General features: G+C 43.8%; 1 protein-coding gene across 5 annotated transcripts; it reads left to right on the top strand.

Moving 5' to 3' along the window:
* Positions 1–96: 96 nt before the first annotated feature.
* On the top strand, positions 97–26,244 carry GOLM2 (golgi membrane protein 2). 5 transcript variants are annotated; one of them, XM_074917014.1, is made up of 10 exons: positions 97–801; positions 7,277–7,331; positions 8,332–8,434; positions 9,518–9,608; positions 10,524–10,668; positions 12,124–12,204; positions 12,565–12,663; positions 14,077–14,250; positions 20,555–20,722; positions 25,055–26,244. In XM_074917014.1, the coding sequence occupies exons 1-10, from the start codon at positions 475–477 to the stop codon at positions 25,081–25,083; spliced, it is 1,272 nt and encodes a 423-aa protein (XP_074773115.1). In that variant the 5' UTR covers positions 97–474; the 3' UTR covers positions 25,084–26,244. The 5 variants fall into 5 exon arrangements, with proteins under 5 accessions (XP_074773115.1, XP_074773114.1, XP_074773117.1 ...); XM_074917013.1 differs by having other exon boundaries at positions 24,508–26,244; XM_074917016.1 differs by lacking the exon at positions 20,555–20,722 and having other exon boundaries at positions 12,589–12,663; positions 24,508–26,244.
* The last annotated feature ends 1,725 nt before the right edge of the window (positions 26,245–27,969 follow it).

Raw genomic sequence — 27,969 nt, 5'->3', positions numbered from 1 at the left:
CCGCCCCGCGGGCACCGGGAGCCGCGGCTCTCGCGAGACTCGGGCGGCGGAAGGGGCGTGGCGTGGCCCGGACGGGGAGGGGCGGGGGGCCCGCTGCCGGCCGGCGAGGTGGGCGGGGCGCCGCGGTGGCGGCGCCAGCGCAGCGTTGCGGCCTGTCCCTCCCCGCGGGGCGGGAGCGGCGCCTGGCCCGGCCACGGCAGCGCGGGCAGAGCCCTGGCCCCGGCGCGCCTTCCCCTCGCCGCGCTCCCCTCGGCCGCCGCGGGCAGCCTGCGCTCCTTTAGTCTCTGCTTCGGGGTCCCCCCCACTGCCCTCCGGGCCCCCCGCCGCCGGGTATGCGCCCGGCCCCCCGGGGCAGCCCCTCCGCCCGCCGCCCAGCTCCCTGAGCAGCCTTCGTGCCCCTCGTGCTTGCTTCTCCCCTCTCAGGTGCGGGCGGAGGCGGTGAGCGGGTGAAGCCCCCGCCCGGCGGCCTCCCCCATGGTGGGCTTCGGGGCCAACCGGAGGGGCGGCCGTCTGCCTTCCCTTGTCTTCGTGGCGCTGCTGGTGGTGATCGCCATCCTCGCCTTCAACTGCTGGAACGCTTCGTCCCGCCAGGCCCTGCTGCAGGAGGAGGTGGCGGAGCTGCAGAGCCAGGCCAAGCGCACCGAGGTGGCCCGGGGCCGGCTGGAGAAGAGGAACTCGGACCTGATGGGCAAGGTCGACTCGCACAAGAAGCAGCTGGAGCAGAAGGAGGCCGACAACAGCCACCTCAGCAGCCAGCTGCAGGCTAGGGACGGCCAGGTGAAGAAGTGCGAGGACAGCAAGGTAACGCGGAGGGGGCAGCCAGGCCCGGGGGTGGCGGGGGGGTCCGCCGGCGCCCTAGGGGGTGCCTCTACCCGCAGTGCCGGCCGGTGTCCCTGCAAGCCGAGGGTGACAGAGGCCCCCCAAGGCAGTGGTGTCTAGAGCTGGTGCGTTGGCTTTGGTTGAGCTGGGACGCTGGCAGGTTTCTGAATGCATCCCAGAAAAGAGCTGAAAATGGCCAGCAAAGGCCGCATGTGTGCTAACAAGCAAAACACCGAGACCTCACTGTCTTACAGATGGCTGTTAAATTATTATTTTTGAACTTTCCTCCTCTGCTGAGATTACTTGATCTTTTGTGGTCGGTCAGAAAGCTGTACACTGCCTTAAAACTAGTTTGCTTGGCTTCAAGGACGATAAATACAATGTTCAGGTGTAGCAGCCCTGAGCTTTTCCCTGTGTCTTTCAAAATGCCAGGCACATCAGGGTCTGCTTCTTATGCAGCCGACATATACTTGGTAAAAAAAAAAAAAAAAGCCTTGCTGCTGATAAAACTTGTTAATTTCATTAGCTGCAAAGAGACAAGCTAATACAGAATTCAGCTTGCCCTTTTATGTGGAGGTGGCCCGGGCATTTCTTTTGTTGCTGAAAGGAAAAAGAGTGAATGCATCAACTTTCACTGTTCCACTTTCATAATCATCCCAGGCAACTCTTCACAGAGGAGACAGCAGGCAAGTTCTTTTACTCAGTTGTGTATGGTAGCGGCGTGTACTCTTATTTGCATGCAGTTCAGAATTCTGCTAATTGAACACTGTTTATCACAGCAGGATTTATGGAAATATTGCACTCTCAGACTTATTACTGGCAGAGTTTGTTTTTCTGGCCCTTTCATATCACACATTTGATGAGCAGGATAAGAAAATGCATTTAATTGTCACAGAAAAATCTGAATACATACATGTCGTGTTACAGAATTAGACTCATTCAAACTGATTAAGTTTGCATTAAAGTTATATTTTCTTTCCTACTGAACCATTAAAATTAAGCCATTTGTGTGTTCAGCAAACATGTTCTTTTATTTTTTAATTTTTGTTCTGAGATTGGAATAAAAAGCCTGATTATATATGTAATAGTGGATACTGGTGCTCTCCATTGGAAATAAATGCAACTAACACCATTGCGATTAAAAATATTCTGATGCTATAAAATCTAGTTTAATTTATAAATAAGTATTCTATATAAATATGAAAATAATTAAGTCTTCAGAGAAGCTGAACTCAAAGCTGTTAGGTTTCAACAAAGATGCTTCCCCGTGTAAAAGACAGAAAACGAGTAGTTTTCTAAATGGTTGGGGTTTTTGATTTGTTTTTTTGTTGTTTGTTTTTTTAAATTGAACTTTTACAGGCAAATAGGTTTAGTTAGTTGTTTATTGCCCTCTTTGATACAAGCAAGCACCCGAAGATGGTAGTAGCTTGAAAACATAGGCAGTGGCCAGTCACAGCACCGAGTTGGAACTCCCTTTCTCGGTCTGCTGAGGATAGTAAAATAACGTGAGTTTGGGCTAGACTGGACAGATTAACAGAGGAGGACTGCTGAGGGCTGGTAAATGCCCTGAAACTGCCCCCAACTGCAGACTTGGGGGGGAAGTGTCTGAGGGTGTGCAAGGAAATGAATATAGGTGGGTGTTTGCAGTATGGCTGCTCTCTGTGTAAGTGAAGTTGATTTTGTGTTCCTGTGGTTTAGCCTCTGTTCACAGGGCACTGAACTTGTTTCATGCATTATTGTAACTGACTGCCAGGTATAAAACTCCACTGGTGGTATTTGAGTAAGCTATCAGTTACTGGGCTGCATGGCAAGGCTTGCTTTTAATACAAGAATTTTTTTTTTTTTCTAATCTGTGGTGTTTTGCTATAGGATGCCAGGAGAGAAAATGCAAGTGTAAAGTCAGGGTGTCTAGGAAGGGTTACTGGAAGCCAGACCCCACTTTGAGGCAGATGATACAAACTGAAGTGCTCTTGAGCTGCACCTGCCTGCTGACCGCTGTGGTGTTCTCCATAAATCTGGCTGGTCTTTGAACACTCTGAGTCTGGCATCTCGTAGGAGCGGGGCAAGAGAAATGTGGCTACTAAACCTCTGCAATTAATTTTATTGTTAATTGTATGCATACTGCAGTGTATGCCCTTATCTTCGGTCTTTGTTCCAGAAGCTGCCATTTAAGGTCATGTGAGCTAGTAGCTTTTGAATATCCTCTCTTCTTGTGTTCAAAATGTTTAGTGTGCCTTAACAGGCAAGAACAGCGGTATGTTTTATTAATAACCAGTCACTGTCCCTTTCTCATTTCCTCCCATGTGAGCTACTGTCATGTTCTCAGTGGCAACAATCCTTTTGTCTAAAAAAACCCTTTAAGTGACTGTACTTCAGAGAGTAGAGAATAAAGCTCTGCTTTAGAGAATAAAGATATTTTACAAAAAAAATAGCAAGTAGTAGGCATAATGTGATCAAAAAAAGGCTGATATTTTTTTTCCTCTTAAAATAGAATTAAGCAAGGATGTTCTTTGAACAAACTGGTTTTTACCAATTATTTTAGTCCATCTGTGAAATGCAGGAGCTGTACTAAAACACTGACACTGGTAATTCCCAGGGTATCAAGCAATCACAACAGATCTAGGCTTGTTTCATAGAAAACTCATTTGAAAGATGCTGCTCTGGTGGTTATCATGGTGTCAGTTCTGCTTTATGCTGCTTTGTCTTCACTCGAGTTTCTTTGCCTTGTGGTCATATAAATCAAGTGTGTGTTTACCAGTGTTGAGGCAACTTGAATTTCTGCAGGCAGCTTCCTCCTAGCTCGGTGATATCAGCAGTCAAGCCCAAACCCTTGTCTGTCTCCTCCCTCTCCCTGCATGCGTAACAAGCCAGTCACACTGCACCAGAATATTGTTTGCTCTTACGAGCAAATGTACTAGTGTGACCTAGTGTCTTGTGTTCCAAAAAAATAAAAAAAAGGAAATTAAAAAAGCCTGGGTTTTGGGGAATTCTCCTGTTGCCCTGTGATGAGTTCATGATAGTCTTCTGGACTTCTTTTGGAGCTCCTTGTGGGCGGCAAAGGGGTAGTAGCAGCCCCCGCGGTGCTTGGGCAGATGGTGCACACCAAGGTAGCATTAGTTTCCTCAGTATCTCATGATCTTTTGCAGCAGACCATGAGGATACTTTTTTTTTTTTTTTTCATAGCTCTACACATCCCTTTGCAATAAGCTCGATAAAATGATTGAATGGCAGGAATTTGTGGTGGAGAGCTTCCAGCTGGCCGCCAGCCAGCGCGTAGGGGTTGGTAGCGGTGTGTTTGCTAGCACGGCTCTGGGGAGCGTGCCTTTCTCATTCCAGAGCTGCTGCTGGTCGTGCCAGGTGTGTGATACAGCTTGCCCCTAGACGTGGTGCCTAGAAATGGTGCATCGTAGGATGAAACTGTTTAGTCAAACATCCTTGGGAGCAGCTGGTTATGTTCTTTGTTGCCAAAACTCCTTGATAGCTCCTCTGCAACGCTGTAGCTTTGCAGCAGTGATGTTGAGTGCCTCTTCCAGTCTTAGGGCATGTTCCTGATGATCACAGCATCACCTCTAACACTGCACTAATTGCTTGCTGGTAGCACTGCCTATTCAGAAAAAGGCACCTGGCGGTAGTAGGGAGATCACGGAGCTGTGGCACATAGACCCTTGTGCAAGCAGCCTTCTAAACAGCTGTCCTGTGCCCTGGCAGCGCATTGGGAACGCCCAGGCTGGGGAATCTGCACGGAGGGCCATGGACACAGGCCATTCAGAGGGTGTTCTTGCTAGATAAAGAAACGACTCAGCAGGGAATACGGGTGGAGGTTTGCCATTTACCGCAAACTTCATCGGAGAGCAATGCCACCTGCGTTCCGCCCTGTTATACGCAGATAAGCTCCAGTGTGTTCAGAACTTTCTTCCCTTACGTTCGCCTTTCACTACATGAGGATACTTCAGACAGCACTGGAAGGTTGCCTTGCATGTATATAGCTCCAGCGTGCACGGGATCTTTGATGTTTTTTTCCTGCACAGAGCTCACTGGGCCACAGAGAATTTCTTTTATACATCCCATCTGCTTTGGGAAGGATCTGAGAAGCCACTGAGAAATACAAACAGCACAAACAGGTCTAGACTCTCAGAGGACACAGCTCAGAAAGAACTGGACTAGTGCCATGGTTTCTGGAGTGTGGTTTTTTTGCATGTGTAGGTGGAACAGATCCCATGAATCATAAAAAAGCTTCTTCGCTTTCTATCCTTCAGATGAGGGACATTCACTGTCAGCTGAGCTGTTTTGGATATAAATTCTGTCACTTTTCTCTGAAACTCTAAATTGCCAAAATGAAAGATTGTGTGATAAAGCTGATGCTATCTTCAAATCAAACTCCTGTTAACAGACAGGCAGCCCTCCTCCAGCCCATTCCAAGTCAAATGTTTTATAGGCTGAGCAGAAGCAAGCCAGTGGGAAGGCTTTCTGTGATACAAGTTCTGATAGATGAAGGTTTGAAAACATAACCTGCTACTTCCCAGGATCTCCTTTGTGGATTTACTGGGTTCTGGGAGAGAACTGCATTAGAGCGGAAGACAGGAAAAAAATTGGTTGTTATCACCAGTGGCTTTGCAAAGTAGGGAAAGATACTTTCTCATTACCTCTCAACAAATCACTCACTGTATCTGTTCCCCTGTCCTGGTGCCTGTTTGATGGAGAGCTGGCAAGATGGGCACCTGTTGGAATGGAAGGGCTTGGCTTCTGGCTTGTGCTTCTGTGTGAAGTTCTCGCCACGCGGCTTACTTGTATTTTGAAATAAAGCACAGGAAGTCCAACGCAGCCTTTCATTTTATTTCCGTATTGTTCTTTGTGCATCCTGTAACTGGAGTGCCTTAAATGTCTTGGGGGGCAGAGCACATGTGTAGCTGCTTTCCGAATGTGCTGAGCCGGTTCCTTAAGTGTCCCTGTTGGGTGTTTTTATTTTGTGTTGGATTTCAGAGCAGTATGGTCAGGGTTCTCGGGTTTCCAAAAGATTGCATCATTTGCCAGTCCTTCTTTTTTTGGGAAAAGCCTGTGAAGTGGCTGGGTGTTCCTGCCATCGCGGTGGTGCCTCTCCAGAAACCCTCTTGGCGCTTGTTCCGGGCCACGGGGCCGCGTTTGCTGCCGGCGCTGCCCGTGTGAGCGCTGCTGAGAGGGACGAGCCGGGATACCGCAGTCTGGCGCAAACAAAACTCTCGACGGAGCGCTCTGTTTCATAAGGAGCCTCTTTTATGTGGCTGGAGCTCTTGGATGTGTGCCTCTGTGTACACTCTGTTCTGCAGAAAATCACGATTTCAGCAGTTCTGGTAGGGCCGTAGTTCCTGAAGTCACAGATGCCTCCCTGAGTCCATGTGGGACAGACTGAGTCAGGCCCCCAGAGCTTGAGTGACGCTTTTAAAAACAAAAACATTACATGAAACTTTTTTACAGAAATGAGTAATTCGATAAAAGAGAAGGTAGAGGTGGGTGGAGGAAGTCTTAAAGTAAGGGCATATGTCTTTTTTGTTTGTTTTGACAGGAAATGTAGGGAACTGACTCAGCCATTAAGCTGCAGAATCTGTGGGGGAGTTGAAATAGCCTCTGTGTGTGTGTATCCCCTGCCCCGCACTTGTGCTTCATCTTGGTATTCCCAGAGGTAGTTCTGACCTTGTAACCCAAGAACGACAGTGCTCTTCCAGCACCTTTCTAGAGTTACTGTTTTTACCCATCGTGAAACTACAAGAAAAATAATTACAGCACCAGTCTTGCTTGATGACAGTGGTGGATTTTTTTGCCCGTTCTCAGCAAGTTCGACATGTGCATCTTTCTCTTCATTTCTGCTATTTTTTTGTCTTTGCATATGTCTTTCTGTAAGAACAAGACAAAGCATCTTAATGACACTGTGTACATACATTTCTTATTTATTGTAACTGCTATTTTTTCCTTACTAAAAATATCAAATTAAAAGCTGTTGTGGAAGTCTACTGATGTCACATTCTCACTTAAAAATAAACTGTTATGAATATTAGGTACATCACATAAAAAATTTATTTTGAATGTACATTATGTAAAAATTGTTTTTGCTAATGATGCTGCGTGTTTATTTTTATATGCTTATGTGTTGACATTGGAAATTCATCATCTCCTCCTGCAGTATCAGAATGCAGTGTGTTTATTTTAGTCCTGACAGAATCTGCTTTTTTGATAGAAATATGTTCTGGAAATAAATTTAAGTCCTTGTTAGCAAAGCCTAAATACAGTGTTTAGGTTGGTGAAATCACTTATAGGTCACTAAACATAGATTACTTATATTTAGAAGAACTTTGTATACATTGTTCTGATAATCCTTCACATAAGTTGTCTTTACAATGCAAACAAATGCACCTGAGTCGTGGCAGTCTGAACCCTCTCTAACCTGCTGACGGGCTGTATTTATATAACCATTTCTTCCTTTCAGATTAAGCTGCAGAACAACATATCCTATCAAATGGCAGACATACATCGTTTAAAGGGTAAGGAATTTATGACCAAACGGTGATTTGGCAGGCTGTGAAGTTGTGTATTTTCTTAACTGCCTAGGTACTGCAGAATACATTGTAAAGGAAGGATCAAGTGGTGCTGGAACATCACAGAATGTGAGATTTCATTATATTTGCTTATTCCCTGGTCTGGAGAAGTGTCGGGTTGGCTCTTGTAGACTTTGCTCTACTGTCATGTGTTCTGGCACTGCTTACTTCCAAGATACTAGAATTATTTTCATGACCAAATACACAGTTTAGTGTAGTTTGGATCAACAATGCTGTGATACTTATGATGGCTTAGAAAAGGTCCAGAAAATATCTTTTAAGTCTGATAGATACAGGCAGGATTACAATGCCTGTAATCTTACGGATTTCAGAGTGACCTGGGACAGCTAATGTCAAAATTTGAACATGCCTGCAGACAATGTACTTGACATTTCTGCCTGTATCTATGTAGTTGCAACTTCAAATAGTAGGAAGCTTATCAATTATTTGTAGCCTGAGGAGCAGGAAGGAAAACTTCTAGAATAATTGTGAAGACAAGAAATATATATTGATTTTACAGATAGTGTGAAGGTAACTTATTCTCTACACTTATTGCAGAAAAAGAATATTTGACCATCATGCCTAAAGCAACCTAGTAGTACTTGTGTTCCTCAGAATAACAGAATCTTTCAGGAAATTAAGGAGATTTCCTGCAGAGAGGTGAAATAGTATTGTGTACATCTTTTGAATGAAATTGGAAAGAAAAATTTAGGGGTTTTGGCGTAGTATCAGAAGAATTGGTCTGTAATTCATGCTGGCATCTGGCATCCATGAGTAAATTGGCATCTCTTTCAAGTTAGTTTAAGAATCTTTGAAGTATATCTAGAAGAAATAACATTAAACTTGAGCATATTTTTAACCTGTATAGCAATATTGAAAGTTGTATCAGCCATGGGGCATTTTTTCTTATTTTTTTATTCATGTTGATTTTTGCTTTTTCGTCTAGAACAACTAGCAGAATTACGTCAGGAATTCATTCGCCAGGAAGATCAGCTTCACGAGTACAAAAAGAACAATACTTATCTGACAAGGAGATTGGAATATGACAGGTAGGTCTTCAAGAATGTTAGTAACTGTAGTTTGTGTGTGTGTGTGTAATGGAGGTCTGTATTTGTTAAAAAATGCCAATTAATCCTGTTTCTGCTAAACCTTAGATTTGAGTGTACTCATTTGGTGATGTGACTTCAATTTAGCTAGTTGTTTGATTTTAAAGTTATATTTTTTTGTGTTGTTCTACTTCTCCCTCCAAAGTGAGATATGTTCTAAGAAAAATATGACTTACTGGAATTTTTCAACGTTGGACAATTTTAAGTCAATAGGGTTTTTTGTAACATGGAGATCTTGGTTAACAAATACTTGGAAGAGTTTAATTGACACAGTTCTATAAGCCACCAGGGTTGTAAACTGCTGTTTTTCTAAAAGTGTAGCTACATTTTTTTCAACTGAATTTGAAAGCACTGCGTATATTGAAATTTTTAAGTTGACCTCAGCCTTTTAAGTTTGTGATGGAGAAGCAGGGAGAACAACTGCTTCTGAAGATGTGAGGAATAGGGGAGATTAACACTCGAGACAATGTTCAAAACTTTTGCACATAAAAATATCCTTCAGGTGCGATGTTGAGTACTTGCGGATTTGTGGGAAGCAGGAGTTTTGTTGAATTGGGTTGATCTGCGTGTGGTTTGTTCGAGGAGCTGGGACACTTAGCTGTGTCATTCAGCTCTTGTTACTTGCATTGGTAGCAGTAACTGATAGTAGTAGTTGTGCATCTTCTGTGTCGACAGCCACGGGAGATGTATTGCCTTCCTAGCGGAATTAATATGTCCTGATGACAGATTAACTGTGGAGCTTGACTTTTCAGTCGCTTTCCAGGTTTTGGAGGAAATATGTTCAAGGCCATTCTGTTTATTTTACTGTCTTTTTGCTCTGTCCCTATTTTTTCCAGTTCTGCTTTCTTTCTGTATTCAGTCCATTTCCACTCCATACACATTCCAGGACAAGGCTTTTTGGACAGACTATTCTAATTATAACTCATCTTTGGCTTTTTGTGCCACTTCGTATTTTTCCCCCTGTTCTATTTATGGGAGAGCAGATATGACAAATGAAATATAACTAATAATGTGTTTCTAATCAAGTCTGCAGTGTGGTCAGCAGATCAAGGAAATGAAACTGCAACATGAAGAAAACATAAAGAAACTACTGGACCAAGTTGTGCGGGAACAAAAGGTAAGGGGCAGCTAAGTTTCTCTGTTGAATTAGAACAGCCCACAGTCTGCTGTTTGACTCAGCACTTCAAATATACGGAGGCCTTGGACATTTTTCCCCTAACTTTTCATTAAATAGCATCCCAAGCAGCCCTGAGTGGGTGCTGGTGTAACAACATCTGCCTCTTCTGCTCTGTCAATGAACTAAGCCTTGAATATCAGGCTTAATTCTTTGCTCTGCTGCAGCCTTCCTACATGACATCATTGCTAAGGATTTCAGTTTTTCTCTGTAAAATGGATATTACTTTATAGCTCTCCAGAGTGGGATCTGTGTTCTTACACCCTTATATAGGTTATTGCAGAGAAGAACCTGATCTCTGCTGAGGCCTCGAGGTGCTAATGTGATGCAAATAACAACGGTATTTGAATAGTATCAAGGGTGTAATTATATGGTGCAAGCTGCCAGTAGAATATGGGCCTCCTTCCTACAGATGAAATAACTGTTTTTCTTAAAAATGCATTTCCTTTCTTTGTCTTTATTTACAAACATTTCAAATAATAAGGAAGACTTAAAGTAGATTTTGGTCAGATCTGTTCTTAAAATCTAGAATTGTTTCAAAGTCTGTGACCTGAGGCTTAAGGCTGATGATGTCTTGACCTGTTTGCATTATACTTAAGAGCTGCATACGGCAATGCAAACGTTGTACAGCCATGCTGCATTTTACATTTTCTATTACATCTCCATGCTCTCATCTCCTACCCTCAGGATTTAGGTTTGTATATAGAGGACTCTTGCTGTTGTTTGCTTTGGTGATCATCTAATTTATAAATGTGACTTTGCTTACCAGAATGCTTACCCTCTTGAATTCGAGGACATTTGTTTTGTAATTTTCAGGGATGTGCCTAATATTAGTTTCTTATAAATTTGTTCTAACAGGCCACACAGAAAAGTCAGTCCAGCAAAGACACTGAAGTAAGCCCCAGTAATGATGACCAGGCAATATCTAAGACTGTTCCAGAGGCAGAAGATAAAAGTGCAGTCAAGAATGAGCAGCCTTCAGATCATGTTGTAAATGGCAAAGGTATTTCCTTTGTTTTATCATTTCTGATACATAATGGACCAGTTGTGTAGCATTCTTTGCTGACATCTCTGAAGTAGAAAAATCACACAGAATCATCTAGGTTGGAAAGGACCCTGGAGATCATCTAGTCCAACCGTTCGCCTAGCACAGTTCCCACCTACAGCATATCCTTAAGCTCTAAATCGACCCTACTCTTGAACACCTCCGGGGATGGGGACTCCACCACCTCCCTGGGCAGCCCATTCCAACACCTAACAACCCGTTCAGTAAAGAAATGCTTCCTAATATCTAGTCTGAACTTTCCCTGGCGCAACTTTGAGGCCATTTCCTCTCGTCCTGTCGCTTTCTACTAGGCTAAAGAGGCTCAAACCCAGCTCTCTGCAGCTTCCTTTCAGGTAGTTGTAGAGGGTGATAAGGTCTCCCCTCAGCCTCCTCTTCTCCAGACTAAACAAGCCCAGTTCCCTCAGCCGCTGCTCATAGGACGTGTGTTCCAGACCCTTGGCCAGCTTTGTAGCCCTTCTCTGGACATGTTCGAGTAACTCTATGTGCTTTCTGTACTGAGGGGCCCAAAACTGAACACAGTAATCAAGGTGCAGCCTCACTTCCCTGTCCCTGCTGGCCACACTAATCCTGATACAAGCCAGGATGCCATTGGCCTTCTCGGCCACCTGAGCACAGTGCTGGCTCATATTCAGCCGGCTGTCAATTATTTGGCTCAGATAACTTGATTAGCTGCATGGGATTGTACTAAGTTAGAGTTTATAGGTATCCAGAGATTGGTGTGTCTTCTCCAGCTCCTTTTATGAAAGTAGTTTCTTGTGCAGTTTTGTGTTCACTTTGTTGGCTCAGTTGGCATCTCCTTCCCACTGTGGCCAGTCGTGGGCTGGGGGCGGCCTCTCCTCTCTCTGGCAGATGTGTCCTGGGCTGGGCTAGGGAAGGGGCACATCGTTGGAGAGATGGAATCTGCCCAGAGAAGGTGGCTGGAGGCGGGGAGTGTTGGAACAGCTGGGAGAAGCCTCCAGCTGAGTAAGTCAGGAGCAGTGGGGACCTTTGGTTGTCAGGAGCTGTACAGGCGGCTCTCATCGAGTGGCTACCTTGGGTGTTTCCCCAAAAGGCAGATGAGTTCCCTTTGGTTTTGCTTCTTGTGCTGCTGAATCAGCACCAGTTTGTATCAGTCCAGCGTCTGTTCTGGCCAGCTTCTTGCAGCAGGCTTCTCTTACTCTGCTACCAAGAGCAGAGCATCTGTTTCCCATCCTTTCTGAAGGTTGCACTGAGGTGGGGAGCACTGCTCCAGAGAGGCTCCAGGGACTTTGGCAGTGCAGGATAAGGAGTGCTGTAGTAGAGTTATCAATCTGGGACATGTTCTGTGGGTAAAGGACTTTTCTGGTCTTGGATCCTTCCACAAGAGGGAAATTCACTGTTCAAACTTCAGAATATCCTATTCTTGCATTACAGACAAAATCAAACCAGGAGGAGATGCAGGCATGCCTGAAATAGAAGATAATGACCCTGCTAAAGCTGAAGATACTCCCACTGGTTAGGAGAAATATTCTAATACTTACACATTTGGGTTCTTGGTGGCGTATGTATTCTGTTTGAATACCGTGTGTTTCATAGTGAATGCAAAGTTTTAAAATCTGTCTGTGGTAATAAAATTCAAGTGGGGTGTGAAATACGATAATTTTTACTGTGCTTTACAGGTTTGAATATTCAAACCTGAATGCTTCAGATAACTACACACACACCTCTGCCCCCAATCCTGTATTTTATATTTTCATCCGTGGTTTAAAAGTAAGAAAACAACAAAAACGTTTACAGGATTGTTAGAGGAAGACCTGGTATAGAGTGTCTGTTTGTTTCATGTTAATGCTTTTGTTCGTATATTTTTTTTTTTAGCTTTAAAGAAGCCCCTTATTTCAGCTCCTAAAAGTGAAGGTCATCAGCCTGTTGTAAATCTTCCTACTGAACAGCCCCATGCTCCAAATCTGGCACCAGGTAAAATTCTTACTAGCAGGTGACAACATTTATCAACATTTTGTAGGAAACTTGGTATTTAGTATCTGCTGCCCTGTCGTGAATGTTAGATGCACATGGCCAGCCCCTTCTTTGTGTTTGATGTGGTTACAGAAAGAAAAACAACGATCAATTTTTACAGGATACAAGATGGAGTGTATTTAGTCTGGCTTCCTGAGGCACTCAGGTTGCTGGCTGTGTGACCTCTTTTCATCTCCCACACAGCCAATAATTTCTGAGCCTTCTGATCAACTTCAGCCAGATATGACAGTTAGAAGTTTCAAAGATAAATGCTTCAAGATTTCTCCACTGGGCAGAGGGGAGTAATTGAAATTAGTATTCCTCCTTAGGGGTATTACAGGGCTGCAACGTATCACCAGGAGTTGATTGTTGATCTCTTGGTAGCTGGTTATATGCAGAGATTAACCAGTGGTACTATCACCTGCTCAGTGCCCTCCTGTTTCTGTGAACAGCTCGCTTGAGGGTGATGCGGGGGAGGTTTAGGACGTGAGAGAACTAAAAGTACTGCAGTGAAGGGGTTTAGAAGAGCTGCAGTTAGAAAGGACACAAATCCATAGAAAATACACTTAAATTTAATGCTCATGGATCAAGTCACTTTGCTTTAATGTGAAAGAGAAGATTATATCTGCCCTGCAAGTGGCATGTTCAAATACTGTTCTGCTAAAAAACATTAAATATAATGTGCTTGTTATGTATTTGTGACATGACCAAACAGCTTGGAGCTTTTCGTTATGCCCATTATCAGTTCTTTTGAAAAAAGGCAACAGAAGTTTCTTAATTATTTTTTTTTGCAGTGGGTGTGTAAGCAGGTTAGAATACCAAAATTACTGAGCTCAAGGTCTGTATACAAGTTTAAAGTTTATTATTTCCAAATATCAGATTTTAAAAATAGTTTAATTTTTTTGTTGTTCTGAGATAGTCCTTCATTTTGACTTTTATTAATGAGAAAATATAAAAGATAACAAGTGGAAAGCTTGCTTCATTGAATTTAGAATTTATCAACAGAAGGTTGATGTGAATTTCAGGGGGACCAGGATTTTCTGTATTCCTTGGTTATGTAGTCCTGTGATTCTGCTTATTATTTTTAGCATAACTCCTGTGACCTACTGCAACCTTCTCCTCAGATCATAGCTCTTGAAACAATAAATGATGCTTAGTAGATTTATAAAGCAGAATCAGCAGGAGGATAAAAAAAATACATAAACGTATTGTTCTGGGCTTCATCAAGTGCTTAAGTACATACAGAAAATCAGGTGAGAAGTTAATGACTTAGGATTGATTACGTATTAAAATGTGATGAATTATCTTTTGCAGTAAGGTTGTAGCCTTTTTTTGGAACCATGTAAAAACCCAACATGCTTCCTCATTCTGTAGGTTTGCACAGTGACGATGATGGAAATGCTGATATGGCAAAGCAGATACCTCCAAATTCTCTCCAACACCTAAATTTTGAAGAAAATATGGAAAATCAGAAAGAGCACAAAATTGAGACAGACCATATAAAAATTCCAAAGAGCAGAGTTAGTGACTTGCAGAAGATGAAGCAAAGTAAGTTGGCCAATATAATATACTTCAGTATATTAAGAAATCACTGCATTTTCTGTCTGTAATAGTGCCTGTCAGGAAAATAGGAACTGTTACAGTGGTGGAGAGTAAGCCTGGAAAGAAATGTAGTATGTTACTACGTAAAAGATACGCCTTGATGTGTCATCTTACTTATATATATATATTCAGTCATTTAAAAAAATTATTTGCTTATAGAAATGTAAAATGCTTTTGGAAATTGCTACATATTTAAATAGATTAAGTCAAGTCTTTTGGTACATGCATGGTACTGACTTACTTACATTCGCTCTGTATTACTTGACTTAAATACGATGTTTTGGACAGTATTATAAGAATTCAGCCCTTGCATAGCGGATCTTTGTGGTGGTATATGTGTATTGGCCAGAAATTTGTTCCCTGTGTGAGGAAGTTTTCCAGAACCCTTCTCTTCCATGTCTGCTCAAGGAAGAAGCCTCCAGACAGGAGTGAACTGTGTCATTGTTTATGGAGTATGATGGTGGTGACACTGCTGAGGCTTAGTGTGCAGGCAGCAGGTAGGGACTTGCAAATAGGCACAGAGCTGGCTGGGAGGTCTTGGGTTTGAGATGAGTCTTTACCTTGGGCTGACACGTAATGCCGGGGAGTGTCACGCCTGCGGCCCTCGCCTTGGCATCTGCCCCTCCGGTGCGGTGAAACCCCAGCTGGAGCCCAGCACCACGCAGCCACTTGCTCCTCCCAGTGGGATGGGGACCAGAATTGGAAAAAGAAAAGCTCATGCACTGAGATAAGAGCAGTTTAATAACTAAAATAAAATATGGTAATATATTATTAATAATAGTAATGAAAAGGAAGATAAAAAGAGGAACGGTCAGTGTGATGTTAATGGTTGGACCAGATGATCTTCAAGGTCTTTTCCAACTGAGATGATTCTGTGATTGAGTGAAATAAAACCCAAGACAGACATGTAATGCGCGGTGCAATCACTTGCTGACCAATGCCTGAGCAGGGATCTGCCCCTCCTGGCCAAGTCCCCCCAGTTTCTATACTGGGCTTGGTGCCATATAGTCTGGAGTAGCCCTTTGGCTAGTTGGGGTCAGCTCTCCTGGCCATGCTTCCTCCCTGCTTTTTGTGCACCCCCTTGCTGGCAGAGCACAGGGAACTGAAAAATCCTTCATGTAGGCAAAGCGCCGCTTAGCAGCAGCTGGAGCATCAGTGTGTTACCACTAGTGTGCTCACACTGAAGCCAACACACAGCGCTGCACTGGCTGCCGGGAAGAACAAACTCATCCCAGCCAAAGCCAGGGCACTGCAGGAACATTATAGTGAAAAAAGTTTCTTATGGTATCAGTGGAGATACTATACTCCTAAGTATTAGTATAACTAGTCAGTATACTCTGTGCCTTAACCTAGTTGTTTATAAAGAACTAATTGCAATTGTTTAGCATTTGGTTGGGGAAGGGGCATTTGGAAGAAAAAACATATTGCTGAAACATCCCTTCTTGTATTTTTTATCCAAATAAGATTTTTCTTTATTTTATCTAGCTATTATATAAATTATATATATGTCTGTGTACTTACAACTAAGTAGCTTTCACTTAGACTTTGTTTTCTGATTAAAACCTTTACTCCAAGATGGCAAGTTATCACATCAGAAGAGCCATATGCAGTCAGGAGAACCGAGAGGAGAAAAGGGTTCTATAGCCTCCTGCCAGAAGCCTGTGATAATGCTGTGGATTAGATAAACAGTGGTACAGAAATAGTAATTCTGAAATTTTGAAATAGAATCATGAATTGGTTTCAGTCATCAGTGAAAAGAATTCTGAAAGCTAGAGTTGCTCTCAGGAACATGAAACTGAATTCCTTTTTGTCATAAAAAGTTTAGTTTGGCAAATTCCCTTCATTAGCATTAACTTGTGGCTCCTTTTCATGGTCTAGAACTTGACTGGCACATCTGTAGCTTGGAGAAACTGCAGGAAAAAAGTGTTAATCTCTAGCAATCTTCTAAATATTCATTGAATAACAGAGAAATAAGTTTAAAATAATACTCCATTTATTCTTGTAAGATGTTGTAGTTGCTCTTCTGAAGCAGAGGTTAAATTGAAGTGGGACCTGTGAGCATATAGCCAGTTTGCTACCAGATGCCTGCAGGTTGTGCGCTGCCACGAAGGGATGCACGGGGATGGGGGAGCTGAGGGTGTTCTCTCCTCCTCCCCCCATGCCTTTGTTAGTCCCCCAAGGTCAGAGGCTGTAGATTGTGCTGGGCCTCATCCGTGAGGTTTAAGAAGCTACCAGAAATGTTTTGTGAACCATTGACAACTTTGAGAGCGGTACCATCATACCGCAAATAGACATGTCTTTGAAAAGTGCATGGAAAGAGGGTCTGAGGAGTTCTGGAGACCCAGCAGCCGAGCACCGATACCTGGGAACAGATTCTCAGTTGGTTTGAATACGGTATGACAAGTGGTTAACATGGATTTCTCTAGAGCAGATTGTGTCAGTGACATGATCTGAGAAGTATGTGTTCAAAGGAACGGAAGCTGTAAAAACAGGAATGTGACTTTGTCATAGGCAAATTAATGGAGACCTGGTCAGGAGTAAATTGTTGTTTCATGGGTGCACAACTTTTAAGACTATTCCAGGCATAGGTAGCATATATCCAGGCAGAAGCTTCTGTGAGCTTTACAAAGATGCATCCCTAGGGCGCTCACCAACTGTTTGGTATTTTGAGTGCTGGATGATAAACCATATATGAGATGTGGTTCAGTAGCGTAAAAGTTTGTAAACATAAAAGTAGTCTGCAATGAGAATGGAGAATTGCACGTGCAAAGTAAGGGACAAAGAGCAAGTGAGCAGCTCGGTCAAACTAATGTGGTTGATGGTGGGTATTGGTCACTGACAGATGTTTGAAGTGAGGTTTTTCTTCTGGGATGTGTGAACAGGAATGTGAAATAAGGTCATGAGAGGGAGTAGCTAACTCTGGTTTACCTAGTGCTTGTGGGGCTGTCCTCTGGCTCTAGATATCAAAGAAAGACAATACAAAGCTGGAAGGAATTCAGGAAATAGGAAAAAAAGGGTGGGGCTTACTATGAGGGGAAAATAAAAATCTCTAAAAAGACCAGGATACCAGGATTGAAGAGGTGGAGAATGGACATCAGTTTGCTGGTTTTGGGGCTCTGTTGTTATTTTTAAGAAACAGATCTTTAGGGAAGGCTTCAGTTATTTTACTATCACTCATGGATCTTTCTGATGAAGCAGGGATAGGTATATTCAGAATTGGTGTGCAGCCTGTGCAAACTTTTTCTTCCACTCTGTGGATCCTGAGATGCGCAAGACTTGTTTATTCAAGGAGCTTCTTGGAACTCCTGCACTTGTCTGGCTGAGTGGCTACAGCAGAAATGACTGGGCTTCATGTTTCAGTTGGGGTTTTTAAATGGATAGGCTGCCTTCCCTGGCAGTGGATTAGATGATGGGAGACCAGCTTTGTAGGCAGGAGCAGTGAATGAAATGTCTCTGTTGTAGGCTGTGAACCTGAGAGTCAGCCACCATCACCCCCTAGTCTTTTCCTTTTCTCTTTGCTCCGTCACATTTGTAACAACTCACATTGTATGCTGTGATGATGCAGTGAGGGAGGGGCTTTCTCTGTCACATATGGCAATAGCTAATGCAGGTTGGGAGAGGATTTATTTCCTGGTGGGTCAGCAGTGGCTGTTCTGAAGGGTCTGTCAGTGATCAGTTCAACCCTCTGGAGTAGTGGAGCCCGGCTCTGGCACACAGCTTTTGCTGGGGTTTTGGTTACTGACCACTTCAGAACGTGCTGTGCATCAGCCCCGGAGGTGAGACCAGGAACTGTCATTGCTCAGGGGATCTATATTACCTGTCTGCTTTCAGAATTGAAGAATGTCTTCCCAAAAGATATTTTCCTTTATTTTGACAGCATAGATTGAAAAAGCAACTGTGGTACTAGGTGCAGAGATGGGCACATTGCAGCCATTTGCTTTCAAAAGCAGCAGAACCTGAAAGTGTCTGCAGCAGAGCCGCTGTTTGGGCTCTTACCTGGCACCCTGGGAAAGGGCTGGGTGCAGCTGCTCTCCCATCGGCTGCTGTTTGGAGCTGTCCTGTGAGCAAGTCCTTAGTGATGAGCAGGTGGATGGTTGCTCTGAGTATTGTGTGAGTAGGGATCCAGCTTGGAGTAATACCCCTGTGTCTACGCAGGATTCATTTCAGCAAATGTTACCTGCAGATTTTGGCATCGGTGACATCCTCATGGGGTACCCCGTGCTGCCACTAACCGCTCGTGCTTCAGGCCAGCGTACTGCAGCGTGCCTCGCAGAGCCAGCCCCTGCAGCGCTGCGGTACAGATCTGCCTCATCTGTGGAGTGCTCAGAGAGATCCACGCTGACATCACGACTCCAGATTTACCACTTTCAGTGGGGGCCTTGCTGGGTCCAACTACTGGCAACTGCTGTTTGCCTCAAGTCTTGGTATCCCCAGACCACTCGCTGTACGTGCCTCATGTCCAAGCACCGACATTCTCCCACCGCTGTGTGAGAAGTCATCTGCTGCCTGAACCTCTTGTGCCCCTGACTGCATGCCCTGGGGTGGGGCCAGACTGCCCGGCCCCTCCCCACCGCTGGCGAGGTTTGTGTGCTTGGCCTTTCCTCCCCTGGCGTGGGGCAGCTTGAGCTAAAATACACAACGCTGAGAGCAGAATGAAGCGTCTGCGGTGGAAGAGCAGCCGCATCCTGGGGCAGTGCTGCAGCCTGAGCTCGCCTGGGCTGTCCTGGGTGCTCAGGTGAGCTCCTGCTTGCAGACCTCTGGCCCAGGATCCCTTGATAACATTTTAACCTTCTGTCAGCTGAAATGTGTTCAGTACTTGTTTGTCACAGTATTTCTGACACATCTACAGGCTTGTTTTTTCTGTAAGTTAAGTGCATTCAGTTGTCTTTCCATAGCTTGTTTGATATTTAATATGCACGAGTTGTACAGTTCTGTCTGCTTTTTATATACAATGCAGTGTCCAAAAATACAGTCATAGCAAGGATTACTCAATTAGGGATGAATAGAGAATGAATAATATTTAAACTTTTGATTTCTAAACAGATCGTAGTTTCTTCTTGCTTATTTTACATCAACAACCGAACCTTCTGTTTCTGTACATTTGAGCTGCACTAGATGTGATTCTTCTGCTTTTCTCCCCACCCAGATAACCAGTGTTATTGTTTCTGTCCTGATTTTTATATGCTGCCACATATGATGGTTTTCATTGTTTTAAGAAATAATTTTATTTTTACATCTGTCCATTGTAACCCCAACCTCCTTTTTAATCCTAACTTTGAAATCCTGTTCTTCAGTTTTACTTCTGTTTAATTGCTTACAGCGTGAATCACTTCACATCTTCCTTGGCAGACTTTTTTCTCAGTCCGTTTCCATCTGTAAAGATTGTATCACACTTTAATCCTTCTTTTTAAAAAATTTTTTCATTTATACATAATCCCTCCAGACTTGTGTCCTCTGCAGAGTCAGTGTTGCATTCTTCAAGGAATGAGCAAGCAGACTGAGCTGCACTGGACTTGAATGGATCTCGTATCCCAGTAAACACCAGCTCTGAACTTTGACTGTCCGGTTGTTTCGTTGTTCCAGCTAATTCTCATTTTTCTTATGCATTGTTTCAGTATCTGGAACTATTCTTAATTCTTTGCTGGGATACAAAAGTACTGGATTCAGAACACTTTGAAAACTGTTAAAGCTCAATAGGAAACCAGAGTGTAAAGCCAAATTAATTAGGTGGTTAAAGAAATCAGTTCAGAGGTGCAGGGCAGGTCCTTGCTAGGTTTTCACCCTCAGCAGCATGGTGCACAGGCTGCAGGTGTCCCCATATACGAAGTCAGCAATATATTGCTCTGTTGTGGGTAGGAAAATGCCAGTCCTCCTCAGCAAAAAGTCTAGAGACAAAAGCTTCCATGGAATGCTCCTCAGGATTTTAAGAAAACTTGTTATTAGTGTTTGTAGGTAATCAAAGATGGAGCTGTTTGGCTGGACTCTTACTCCAGCTCCTTTCTCCGGAGAGTGAAGCTTGTAACAATGCGATTTCACAAGATCTGAATGCGGAGTGACCGCGTACGCCCTTTGCAGAGGGGTTCCACAAGCCTTGTTCTCCCCCTGCCCAAGCCCTCTCCCTCCTACCCCTTCTCCTCCAGCTGAAACTACTACAAAACCCCGACTATCTTAACCTGCGGTCTGCTTTCGTTTAGAATCTTCCTGTTTCTTTCCTCTCTGCTTCTGACTTAATCCTTTGCCTACTTCACAGGCCGATTCTTTGATGAGAATGAGTCCCCTGTTGATCCGCAGCAGGGTTCTAAACTGGCAGATTATAATGGGGATGATGGTAACGTGGGTGAGTATGAGGCAGACAAACAGGCTGAGCTGGCTTACAATGAGGAAGAGGATGGTGATGGTGGAGAAGAAGACGTCCAAGGTGAGCTTGGGCCTTGTCTCCATCCCATTGTAATGAAATCCATGCTGAGTTTACTTGTTGAATTTGTGTAAAGCCTCGCTGTTTTTCGCTGATCACAAATTTCTAATACAGAATAAATAAGCTTTAGGCAACCTTTACAATTTGGTCTTGATCTCCGTTTGGAAGCAGCATTACAGTGAGAGGGTTCGGATACCTGATGGCAGTCGTGTGAACAGTTTCTACTGGGAGAATCAAGACACTTCAAATTTCAGAAATTATTTTGTCTAAAACCCCAAATCTGGTATCTAGCGAGTTGGGATGTGATCTCTGACATCACTAAAGCAATTTTCAAATACAGAAGCGTAGTTTTTCTGAGTACTGTTTCTGTCACGCCTGCCTCGAGGTGGTATGCAATGAGGTCTCAGCAATTCAAAGTGTGATTTCGGTGCATCGTACACAGATTCAACAGGCTTCTGGTTTTCCTTGCTAACCAAACTTCAAACCTCATTAATCCGGTGCCAGCCTAATCCCCGCATCTGCATGTTCAGCACCTCTCGTCCTGCATGCCTCAGTGCATCGCCTCTCCATTGCTTGTCTGCCATGTATCAGCCACGTTGTCTGCCCTCCTCCATCCACTTTGGTAAAATTTTGTGAAAGGCTTGCATGTTGGCAGGATGAAAGCGTTTACATAAATATATATATATAGTATTTCCAATTAAAGAAAGTACAAAATAGAGGGAGGAAAAAAATCCCAACCCTGATTAAGTTCTACAGGCACCCTGATTTTGATCGGCAAGTTTTTTAGCTGGTAGTTTTTCAGACATGTATTTAATTGGTATCCAAGCATAATTAATGGGGAAAAGCTGATAAAAAGCAACTGGTTTCTATGGACGTGAGTCTAACTAGGCAGTGTCAGCACTTTATGGCTAGGCTGGCAGCTTGAACTCATGAATAAGCCACAGAAAAGTATGGATCAGAACCCTGGGCAATTCATTAACTTACCGGTGCTGCTCTAGAAGGTGTGGCACTTCTGCCCAAAACTAGCAGTGGCTTCTAGTCACTGGGGATTGCTAATGTCTGTTCCGGATGGGTGATTACTGGGTTGTGATGTGCTTGGGGACACAGGTATGCAGCTGCTCTGTTGATGCTGTGGAAGTAGGAGACTTTCTCCCCATGGGCATGATCTTGTGGTCACCTCGGTGGGAGGTGGGTTGGAGGTGGGGTGCCCCAGCCCTGCGGGGACACAGCTCCTGCTCTACCTCAAGGCTCCAGTTTGCTCACCAGCACCAGTGCTCTGCCACGGGGGCCTGTTCAGGGAGACTGATGGTTTAGGTAGCAAGAGTTAGTATCTAGGCTGTAAACTACTACTGGTACAGCATTCCTGTACGTCACTTACGAAAGGTGGGTATGATATAGTAGCAAGTAGTGGAGAATTTTCAGAATCGTAGAGATTGGGCTTATATAGCTTGCTATGCAAAGGGTATTTGGAAAAAAACCCAAGAGTTCTAACTGAAAGTGGCCTCATAAAACTATTTGCTTTTTAGATGTGGTGCCTGTCAGTTCAGTGCTCTGGTGGCTTTAAATTTGGACTTGGCAAAAATCTTTTTTCTGATCAACCCCTCTGTATGTCTGTGTAGACATACTGGATTTAGTATCTGGTAGTAAAGATTAAGGAGCGACTTCTGGAAGCCTTTTCCTGAGTCTGAGCAGCATAGGTTACTACTTCAGACTTAGTTTTCCAAGCCCCTTGTTAGGTTGTTTGTAGTAACTTGTTGACTTGATTTGATGTGAGTCAACCAGCATGGCAAGCTGTGCTTCCACAACTAGTATTTTGGAAAAAGTGTTTGCTTTAGTCTTTACACTAATTTGCAGAGGAGGAGAGGGTAGAATTGTGGGTGTTTGGAGGGAGGGTGGTTGCTAATTGTTTAGGGAGGGGTAAAAAACCCTGAATTTCTGTCTAAAAACTATCAGAAAAGCATCATATGGTTTTGCATTAGGCTGGAACAAAGCATGTGGCATGTGCAAACAAAGCAATTTAATTAAACATGTTTTTCTGTTGCCACTAGAAATGTGAGGGCCTTGGATTGAAATTATCAGAGGAAAATACACAAATTTGGGAGATACACACACATGAATGTCTGGCATTCCTTCTTTCAGTCCACCTGCTTGAAATGCAGGGTGATAACTTAAAAGTTGTTGGCTTCTACTATAGTTTTGTGGTGGCTGGCTGGTGGCAGATTGTATAAATGAAGTGATATCCACATGCTGTAGTGGTCGTTTCTTACCCAACAAAGCCCATGTCACGTAGATAAACTTCAGCCTCTTGCTCCTGGGGGGAGGTGAGCAGTGGGCGCCCACCTCGCAGGCCAGCTGACCAGTCAGTGCTGTAAAAGCGTTGGAGAGCTTCAGGCAGCTCAGCGTCTGGTAAAAGACGTGGTAAACTTAAATTTTGCTTCCTGTTCCTGAATATAGGAATGGAAATAGATATATTTCTGAATATATAGCAAGCATCTTTCCTGAATATAAAGGAACATTACTTTGAAATGCAAGAAAAGCTTATTAACTGAGACAAACTGAAGTCTAGGGCTTTTTTGCTTATTGAGGGAGGAAGGCTGGGACCCACACAGGAGAGATCGGAATTATGGCAGGTAGAATGCAGAATATTATATTTTAAAGCATCACTTGGAAAAAAAAATAAATCAGTGTGCGTTTTCTCCATGGATTTTTTTGCGTGTGCTACAGTAAATGGTTATACTGGAAATGCATAAGTGTGTTTTAATTTTATCATTTTTCATGATGCTAAAACCCAAAACCCAAGAAGTAGGACAGAGTAGAGTGGTGGAGAGAGACGGTCACTGTGATCAGAGAGCCAAGATGAAGCATATTTGTTCTTCCAGTGAAGGACAAAGCTGTAAATCCCCTGTAAAGAGGAACTGGGCGGAGGAGGGAGATGTGCTGCTGGCTCTCGGCTCCCTGGCTGGGCACCCGCAGCCGGCGATGCCAGAGACGGCGCCTTGGCTGTGGGGCTGAGCGCGGGTCACGCGGGAGCCTGGCTGGACGGGCTGGTTTGTGAAGAGCAGTGCTGAAAAACCTCTTGAGTCCAACAGTGCTGAGAGCGGAGTGGGTATTTCTGGTGGTAGGTTGGGTAAGGTTGAGAGCTGCCTTGGTACATTTTTTTACAGTCTGTCTTCAATTTTTACTCTCCAGTATGAGGCGTGAGGTAGCAATATGTAAAAACGTTGACAGTAAAGTGAATTCCAGGGTTAGTAAAAGTTCCCATCACTGAAAAATGGGCTGTGCCTGAAAGGCATCATCTCCTAAATCTGTGAAGAAGGTGGAAAAAGGATTATCCCAGCATGGAGGGGGCTGTGCTGGCTTGGCTGCACCAGTCCCAGGAGACACCCAGCCATGGCAAAATCTTACAGCATATCGATTCCAGAATGGCTTAAAAAATGGCAGTGTGACTTTCCAAAGCAGTTGACTTTGTAGTTTTAAGTGGGAAGAGTTTGAAATCCTTACAGGAAGATTCTCAAATTACAGTAGTAAGTTTAACTAGTTCTGCAATCGCTTAAGTCAACAAATCACTGGAACACGGTTGCAGTAAAGCCAAGGACCCTGTCCCGGGGTGCCAGCAGCCGGATGTGCACTCGCAGGCCTGCGTGCGTTCCCGTGTTTCCCTCATGAGTTCATTCCTGTACACGGGTGAGGCAGCTCCGTGTGGACAGAGGCATTAGCAGCATGCTCGGGGAAAGCCTGGGGAAGGATTTCTTCAGCAGTATCGCATCAGCTGCATGTTTTAATTGCAGATGATGAAGAAAGAGACCTACAAAATGACCTCGTTGATTATGGCAAGCCACGCTTCAGTGACGGAGTTCTTTAAAGCCTGAGTGAGGCAGGAATGTGGATGAGAGGAGATCTCCACGGAAGAATTTGAAGTGCTGTGAAACTGAACCATTTTTACTTTACCTTAAAGGAAGCTGATCATAAAAAATGACGACTACACTTAAAGTCAGCAAAGTAACAGAAGGAAACAGTTCTGTACATATGTGCATAGTTGTACTATTGCAAACTGTATTAAAACTACATTTTTGCTGTTACATTGAGCCAATTACTTAGACTGTACCTTATCTGTAATAACCTTTACATTTAAAACTGATATTATAAATACGGGCTGAATTGTTTCTGCAATTTAGAAAACTTTGTAAACTGGAGAACTTGTACAGTTTGTATCTCATGTAAGAAATACACTGTGGAAACAATGTACAGTCAAAGGACTCCTTTTCTACAGTAATACCTGTATGAGCAAAAATACTTCTGCTTTTCTCATGAGTGCCGTGTTTTTGTATTTTGCAGGTGAGCTAGCAGTTGAGAATGAAAACTGAATGTTTAAAAAAATTGCTCCTTCCTTAATGTAACTGAGGAAAGGCTCTGGCAGTCTTCGGAAGCAAGTACCATTTTAATTCTCGCATACAATGACCAAATCTTGTCGCTTGAGCTGGAAATCGGTCCTATTAGAATTTTAATGAGTTGATACATCCTGAAGAGGTTGTGTAACTAATAGCTTATTTTAAAAGGTAACATAAATAATTCAGCACAGCTTGTAGGAAATCTTTGTGTGTGTGTGTGTTAAAGAGAGCAAGTGCGCTAGCAAGAAAGGGAGAAGTCTCCATCGGCTCTGTGGGAACCGTGACAGAAGGAACAACCCCCAACTCGGCAACACATCGTGTGCAGTTCCACTGTCTCGAGCATCCATCCTGTGCAGTCACTCCAGTTAATTTACAATTTAATACTTTGATACAAATCTCTGAACATCTGCCATGCTCCACCTTTTGATTTTCTATGTGGGAAGGTTTGTAAGTTAGATATTTTTTGTATTCTGTGTTTAAGCACTTTCTGAATTTTATGGAAATGATTCTTTTGATTGACAGGAGTGGAAATTAAGATTATTAACCAGCCTGCTTCTCCAAAAAGGGCTACTGTGAAGAGAGACGATAGGGCCTCTGACATGGGTGATTGTACTTTCTGTCTGTACTCAGGTTCCAGGTTGAAGTAACAGTTCAGGTTTGCTTGACGCCAACTCAGTGAACCTTTTAAATAAATTTCAATGGTCATTCAATTTTTTTTTTTTTTTTTTTTTTTTTTTTTTTTTGCCACGGGAATCTTCTACTGATCAGTCTTAAATATACAAGAAATAAAAATTTCAGATTCTGGTGATGCATCTCAAGGTGGCTTGGTTGTGGTTTTTTTTTTAAGGCTTGAGCTCTTCATTCCATACTCGTGGGAGGCAGATGGGGGGAATGGCCCTTGCATGGTGTGATGTACTTGCTGTTGGAAATGCAATGCTGAACCTGCTCAGAATTAGATACCCTACTAATACCACAGCGAGTATAAATTTGTACCAGGGTTTCAAGAATAGCAGTCTGCGGTAAATACTGTATTGAAGTACTACAATTTTTTTGTTTGTCTTAAAATGTATTTTCACCCTGAATTAGGTGTTGATTCTTCTAATGAAAGCAACATTTATGGGTTCTAATAAATTGTTTAAAGTATGTGAGGGTTCTGGCTTTTTTTTTTTTTTCTTTTGACTTTTAAAAATTGGATTAACTTAGGGCTTCAGCGAAGTCGAGGTATTTTGACCCATCAGCGGTTACAGCTTGTTTTTGTCACGTGCGGGACAGCACCAGCACGTGCTCCCTGGACATTCCTAAGCCAAAACTCTGCTTCAGCAGCACCACCAGGAACGCGTGTGGCCGTGCCGGCAGTGAGATCTGAGCTGCTTTTGAGGGTGTGTAAGAACAACCTGGCAGTACTGTACCTGCTGTGGGAAATCTTCCTTAAATCCCTCTTTGTGTAACTCTGGTGTGGTGTAAAAGCTGCTTGGGCCAGTCCTGGCCACAGTGCATGTGCCTGACCTGGTGCTTCACCCCTGCAGCTGCCGAGACCGGCGGTCGGACAAACAAGTTGCTGAGAAGGTGCCTGAGGGGAAGCTGACACCAAGGGAGCTGCCCTTTGCTCTGTGCCTGCGGATGTGCTCCCGCACTGAGCCCAGGAGCTGCCTGCTGGTACGGAACCAGGGAGTCTGGGTAGTTAACAGCGGAGGGAACCTGGTTTTCAGCGAGGTCTGTGCTGAGGGGCAGGCACCGATGGTCACAGCCAGCTCAGTTTTCAGTGGATCCTCTGACCATACCATGACCCAGCCAGGAGTTCCCTTTCTTTCCCAGTAACATGATGGTGAGATAGATAACCAAATTTTATTTTTGTTTCTTGCCTTCTAGAATATTAAACCGTTTCACGTTATTTCTTTGAATCTGCACAGGTGTGGTGCTTTTGAAAACAACAGACCAAACCTGCCCCTTTCCCAGCTGAAGCAGAATGTGCCGTCAGTGCTCGGGACTGTTTCTGTTCATTGGCCACTCTGAGCGAGACAGTAAATGATATGCAGGATTCCTTAGTGTGGTTCTGTTCGGTCTGATTTTCCCTGTAACCTGATTATTTCCATGTATGATACAGAGTGATGTTATCTGGCATTTCTAGACAAAATCCTTAGCTAGCTGATGTTGGGAAAGAGATGAATTTTATAATGATGGTCTTGCTATAACTGTGCATAATCAATTTCTTATTACGTATAATTTTTTTTGTTGTTTTCTTGTATGCCACAGGCTGTCTATTTCTTCCTATTTTAAACAGTCCATGTTAAGTTTCTTTAGCTCTAATGATAGTTAAAATTAAAATGCTGCTCCTCTTGCTAAACCACCACCCCTAAATTGCCACAGTGGTCACCTCAGGTGGGCCACGAGTTGGTCTGGAAGGGGCAACTGAGGGCTTGTGGCACCCACTGATGCCGAGTTCCAGCTGGGCTTGGGCCTTTTGGGATGGCACCAGCTGGAGCTGGCGTGTGACCGAAAGGTGACCCAGTGCTCCACTCCCCCTTCACCAGGGAACAGCCCCTGGCCTGCACCCGCCATGCTTAGAGCTCAAAATGGGTTAGGGAAGGTGAAGAAAAAAAATGCATTTTGTACTGCTTGAAGAAGATAGTAAAATGGCAAAATACCAGCCTGGCCCGACACTTGGCCTCAGCCAGTATGTGTTCTTGTGTTTTTCTGTTCCTTGAGAAACTGATACAGTTTTATGGCTTATTTCATAATCAGCCAAGGAAGAGGGAAGTACAGAGTTATGGAGAGACACAACTGTCTGTGTTGGAAGACGATTCCCCCTCTGGCTGGTGTCTCCTTGGCAGAACATGCGGTGCCGCTGCTGCCCCCCCAGCG

The sequence above is a fragment of the Athene noctua genome, chromosome 13 (assembly GCF_965140245.1).
Source record: "Athene noctua chromosome 13, bAthNoc1.hap1.1, whole genome shotgun sequence".
Taxonomy (NCBI): Eukaryota; Metazoa; Chordata; class Aves; order Strigiformes; family Strigidae; genus Athene; species Athene noctua.
The sequence above is the reverse complement of the archived record's forward strand: the minus strand, read 5'-3'. Positions and strand labels throughout refer to the sequence as shown.

Coding starts and splice junctions, on each gene's coding strand:
- GOLM2 (XM_074917013.1), top strand. CDS start 475: ATGGTGGGCTTCGGGGCCAACCGGAGGGGCGGCCGTCTGCCTTCCCTT. Junction 802..7,276: donor AGAAGTGCGAGGACAGCAAG/GTAACGCGGAGG, acceptor TCTTCCTTTCAG/ATTAAGCTGCAGAACAACAT. Junction 10,669..12,123: donor TCATGTTGTAAATGGCAAAG/GTATTTCCTTTG, acceptor CTTGCATTACAG/ACAAAATCAAACCAGGAGGA.